This window comes from Notolepis coatsorum (assembly GCF_963971535.1).
Source record: "Notolepis coatsorum genome assembly, contig: SCAFFOLD_730, whole genome shotgun sequence".
Taxonomy (NCBI): domain Eukaryota; kingdom Metazoa; phylum Chordata; class Actinopteri; order Aulopiformes; family Paralepididae; genus Notolepis; species Notolepis coatsorum.
Window position 1 is genome coordinate 45,431 of NW_028174290.1, and position 5,543 is coordinate 50,973.

General features: G+C 43.7%; 1 protein-coding gene across 1 annotated transcript; it reads right to left on the reverse strand.

Moving 5' to 3' along the window:
* Positions 1-2,471: 2,471 nt before the first annotated feature.
* On the reverse strand, positions 2,472-3,800 carry LOC311247597 (beclin-1-like; the record flags this gene model as incomplete). The annotated part of the gene is made up of 1 exon (XM_084338626.1): positions 2,472-3,800. One exon carries the CDS (start codon positions 3,798-3,800, stop codon positions 2,472-2,474), a length of 1,329 nt encoding a protein of 442 aa, XP_084194752.1.
* Between the last annotated feature and the right edge of the window lie 1,743 nt (positions 3,801-5,543).

The following is a 5,543-nucleotide window of genomic DNA, read 5'->3' on the forward strand; positions in this document are numbered from 1 at the left end:
TTTCCCTCATCTCAGCAAGCCAATCAGAATCAGTCCTTAATCTAAGGGAACCAATCACACTGCCACTGACTCGTTACCAGTGAGTGTGTGTGCATGCATGTATTCTGTTTCAGTTCTGCACAAACGTCTCATCTTTGCAGTGAGTCATTTGTGCGTGCAACTCCACCCCTCCACCCCCAGAGCTGACACCTGCAGGGTCTCCATAGAGGCAGCTCCATCAGTCAGGCTCAAGGAGGACCTCTTCAGTGTCTTCTCTACCATCAGCGTCTAGCCTCAGAGGGAGGAGGAACTCTTCAGTGTCGTCTCTACCATCAGCGTCTAGCCTCAGAGGGAGGAGGAACTCTTCAGTGTCGTCTCTACCATCAGCGTCTAGCCTCAGAGGGAGGAGGAACTCCTCAGTGTCTTCCAGTGGAGGTTTCTGCATGAATTCTCGTGAAGCAGTGCTTCACTAGTAGGGATGCTCGATATTGACTTTTTTACCGATACCGATATACCGATATTGTCCAACTCTTAATTTCCGATACCGATATCAACCGATATCATTTCAAGAATAAGAATATAATTCTTTGTAATTCTTTGTATATAATTATTTGTAATAATTCTGTCTTTTGAGAATAAATGCCTCATTTGTGCGTTTGGACTGTTGTTTTTAATGTACAATAGACTACGTGGATTTTTTTAAGTCCAGCTCCAGTATACTTCCAGGCAGAAGCTCACACTTTGGTTTCCTGTCGTGATTAATCACGTCATCCAATAGTATTTGACAGGAAACTATTGTATGAGCTTCCTTCAGAAGTATACTGGAGCTGGGCAGTTATGCATATCATTGTAAATTGACAGTTATTTTGCCAAATTATTTATAATTATATAATAATAATTATTATTATTCAATTATTTTGTTGGCAAGTCTGAAAAGTAATGCAAAAGACTTGCCAACAAAATAATTGAAAAATAATAATTATTATATTATATAATTTGGCAAAATAAGTCAATTTACAATGATAGACATGCATAACTCTATAGTCCCCAGCTCCAGTATACTTGTGGAGGAAGCTCATATAATAGTTTCATGTCAAAATACTATTGGATGAAGTGATTAATCACGACAGGAAACCAAAGTGTGAGCTTCAGGAAGTGTACTGGAGCTGGACTACAAAAATACATGTATGCTATTGTAAATACACAATACATTGTTGTAATATATATATACAACAAAATAATGTGATATCACAGTAATTTCTTACAATTTGATGTTGTGAAGTCACAATACATTGTTGTGATATATATACAACAAAATAATGTGATATCACAGTAATTTCTTACAATTTGATGTTGTGAAGTCACAATACATTGTTGTAATATATATACAACAAAATAATGTGATATCACAGTAATTTCTTACAATTTGATGTTGTGAAGTCACAATACATTGTTGTAATATATATGTAACGGTTGTGACAACGTCACCTTAAACTTCGATGGGAAGTCCGAGTGGGAGTCAAACCCCGGTCTCCCACGTCGCAGGCAACAACACAGACCGCTATACCAAGAGGTGAATTCACTACTTCGCAACGTGTCTATCTGTCTTTTGAGGATGTGAGAGTGAGTTTAACCCATAGCACCGCTACTCACCCCAGCCCTTCTTGACTGCGCTTCACGATACCATCCGTTACAAATATACAACAAAATAATGTGATATTACAGTACATTTCTTACAATTTGATGTTGTGAAGTCACAATACATTGTTGTAATATATATACAACAAAATAATGTGATATCACAGTAATTTTTTTTTTTTTTTAAACTTTGACCAGTCAGCTGGTTCTTTTTAGCGTTTATCGCTTTTTCATCGCACTCATACTTGGTCAAGTTCGACCGACAGAAGCAGGCTGAAAGGGTTCAGATGGGGGGGAAGACACTCTGGGAAAGGCACGGCTGCCGTCCGGGATTCGAACGCGCTCAGCCCCAGATCCGCGCGAGCGCGGTTGTCCACGGCGCTGAAATAGCACTCGCGGTACGTGGTGAGCTACTGGAGCTCCCCCACAGTAATTTCTTACAGTATGAAGTTGTGAAATTACACCAATGTATTGTACTACCAGTACTGTGAAATTACAACACATTGCTGTGAAGCCATTCACAGTAAATTATTGTGAATCTTACTGTAAAAGTCATGCAAAATATTCCCAGTAATTTATTGTAACTTTACAGTGAAAAATCTTACAGTGTATGACATCATACTTAAACTTAAACTTGAATTAAACTTGAACACGGAGGCAGTTACCGGTCACTTCCTCTACTGCAACGATGACAGCACACATTTTTGATATTACTGATTGGATTTATTTCCATCCGAACCGAACCGATTTTAATTCGAACCTAGTATTTGTGTCAAAATACATATTTTCCTACAGCAATAACAGCAGTGTAGCTATCGGTTGTAGAACTGCGAGGACACCCAGGTCAAACTCCACTATCGGTTGTAGAACTGCGAGGACACCCAGGTCAAACTCCACTTGAGGTTGGTCAACATGAACTTGAGGGCCTTGGTCCACTCTTCATCTGAGTTGAACTGCGTCTTGATGGAATACGAGCCGCCATTCCCTCCGATGTCCTCGATCTTCCCCTTCTCCACGTCCATCCTGTACGGCAGACAGAAGCCTGTGTCTCCTTTGTCCACCTCCTTTTTGAACTGCTGCACACAGTCCAGGAAGGCCATCATGGCGTGGTCAAACTTACGCAGACCCCCCGAGCAGTAGAGAGGAAGCTCCTTGGACGTGTCCGTCAAGGACTCCAGGTAAGAGTGGTTTCCATATGGGACAAGACGATATCTCTGGAAGCGCAGGCCCATCTTGTTAGCCAGCGCGTGCAGCAGCAGGACCGTTTGTCCCCAGGCTGCGTTGATCTCATTGCACTCCACAGGGACGCTGGGCAGTCGCCCCAGACGGAAGTTGTTGATGGTCCCAAACTGACCGCTGTGCCAGATGTGAAAGGTGGCGTTGAAGACGTTGGTCTTCTTCAGACGGTCCAGCTGAATCTGACAATAACCCTTCTGGTTGTGGACGCTCTTCACCTCATCGTCGAGCTCCAGCTGCTGCCTCTTAAACTCACTGTAGTCCTTCTGATACTGTAGCTCCTCTGTGTCTAGCTGCAGGGAGTGACTCCTCCCCTGGGCCAGGTCCTGGGCCACAGCGGCCCGCTGCTCCTCCACCGTCTCCAGCTCCTGCACCAGAGCCTCCTCCTCCTCCCTCAGCTGCTGCAGCTCCAGCAGGAGGCTCTCCTCCTCCTCCACCTGCAGCTGAGACAGCAGCTCCAAGCACTGCGTGTAGTTCTGACACTCGTTCTCTGTGATGTTGAGCTGCGTGTCGAGATGATCCAGCAGGGTGTCAGTACACTCCTCACACAGAGGATGGTCCACCTCAGCCTGGCCTGACATGATGTCAAACAGGTCACTGGTCACCTTCAGCGTTCGACTCAGGTTCTCCATGGTGCCACCATCAGAAGCTTCTCCAATCAGAGTGAAACTGTTGGGGCTCTCTGTGGACTTCATCCTTGCAGGAGGAATGTCTTTCCTGGCCACCCCATCTTGCTCGGATTCCACAAAGTTCTCCTCTGGTGCCGGCTCCCCTTCATGGCCGTCAGCCTGTTTGCTGGGGGTCACCGTGACCAATGGAGCGATGAGTTCATGGATCGTGACCCGGTCGAGCACGTTGAAGGACGTGTCCAGCTTGAGAGGCTGACTGCACCGCTGGCAGACGAAGCTCACCTGCATGGTGGTGCTGGAAGACTTGGAGCCCTCCATAGTCAACTCTGGCCTTCGGGTCCACTTCCGTATTGTTGTAACTGCCTCCGTGTTCAAGTTTAAGTTTAAGTATGATGTCATAGTAGAACCGGCTAGAACAGGCTAGAACATTAGCTCTGTCATCAACATTCTGGAACGTTCGTGATTCGTGATGATGTCATAGCTGAACATTCTAGAACCGCTCCCCGCCCGCTATATAAGTGAGAGGCTGCGGCACAAACTATCCTTTCGGGTAGCAGCCACAAGCAGCCACAAGCAGCCACAAGAAGCCACAAGAAGCCACAAGAAGCCACAAGAGTCCCTAATTTCATAAGAAACCGTTTGATCACTGACAACATAAGACGATTACTATACGTACTAGATGCCAGCAAGGACGACACCACACCTAAGGCGATGCTGTCCCTGGATGCAATGAAAGTTTTTGATAGGCTGGAATGGTCGTATCTATGGGCAGTATTAGAAAGGATGGGGTTAGGAAAAGGATGAAGGTATATGGTTTTTACCAGCGTCAGGAGATCATATAGAATCAAACATAATTTTTCTGTATTCTTTGATTAACAGACAATAAACACCACAGAACTGTCAAATGCTGTCTGGACAATGGACTTCCTGATCTGCGTGAGATTCGCTGCCCTGGTGCTTCAGTGGCTTTTTAGTTTTTATTAGTTGTTGTTGACAAATAGCCACTACACCTAGAATCAACTTCATCCGCTCAATGCTTCCGTTACCCCCTCCAGATGGTTACTGGAAAAAATTACACTCTTCCGCATATAAATTTATTTGGAATAACAAACCACCACGTATAAAAAGATCCACCACACAGAGAAACAAAGCCGACGGAGGGATGGCATTTCCAAATTGTTTCCACTATTTCAAGGCGTACACTTTAAGACCACTGACAACCTGGTTTGAACCCCAAGCATCAGTATCCTGGAGAAATTTAGAAGTAAATATAGTAGCACCACAGAGACTGCAGGACATAGTATACACCAAGGTATCAATTAAGCAATGCAAACTGAAATTTGGCCCCATAATTACTCATGCGATCCGGATATGGTGTGAAACACAAAAGAAATATTCTAACCCACATAAATGGCATAATCATACTCCCTTATTCAATAACAATGCACTCCTGATTGGAAAACGACCTATAAGATTCCCTAGATGGGAAAAGCAAGACATACATACATTAGGAGATGTTTTCAACAAACAGGGTATTTGTAGTTATGATGAAATAGAAAAAAAAATTATCTCACCGGTTCCACATATTATTTTTACGCACAATTATTGTTATGTTTGAAGTAGGGATGTCCGATATTATCGGCCTACCGATATTATCGGCCGATATCGGCATTCAAATGTGATATCGGTCGATATCGGTATCGGAAATTAAGAGTTGGACAATATCGGTATATCGGTATCGGTAAAAAAGCCAATATCGAGCATCCCTAGTTTGAAGGCTCACAGTGTTCCATTAAGGATACCAATTGCACACCACAGATACCACAATTTTTTTTATGAAAGAGAGACATCGAGAGGTTTTGTATCAGATTTTTATCATCAATTACTAACGGCCTCGTATGAAACCCTCCACCTAGACTTTATTTGGAGGAGGGATATACCAGACCTGGAAAAAGATTTTGATTGGCAAGAAGCCTGGGCAAATGTTCGACTTGCATCAAGGAACCCGGACCATCAACAAATCAATCTTAACTATATTCATAGGACATACTTGACTCCTAT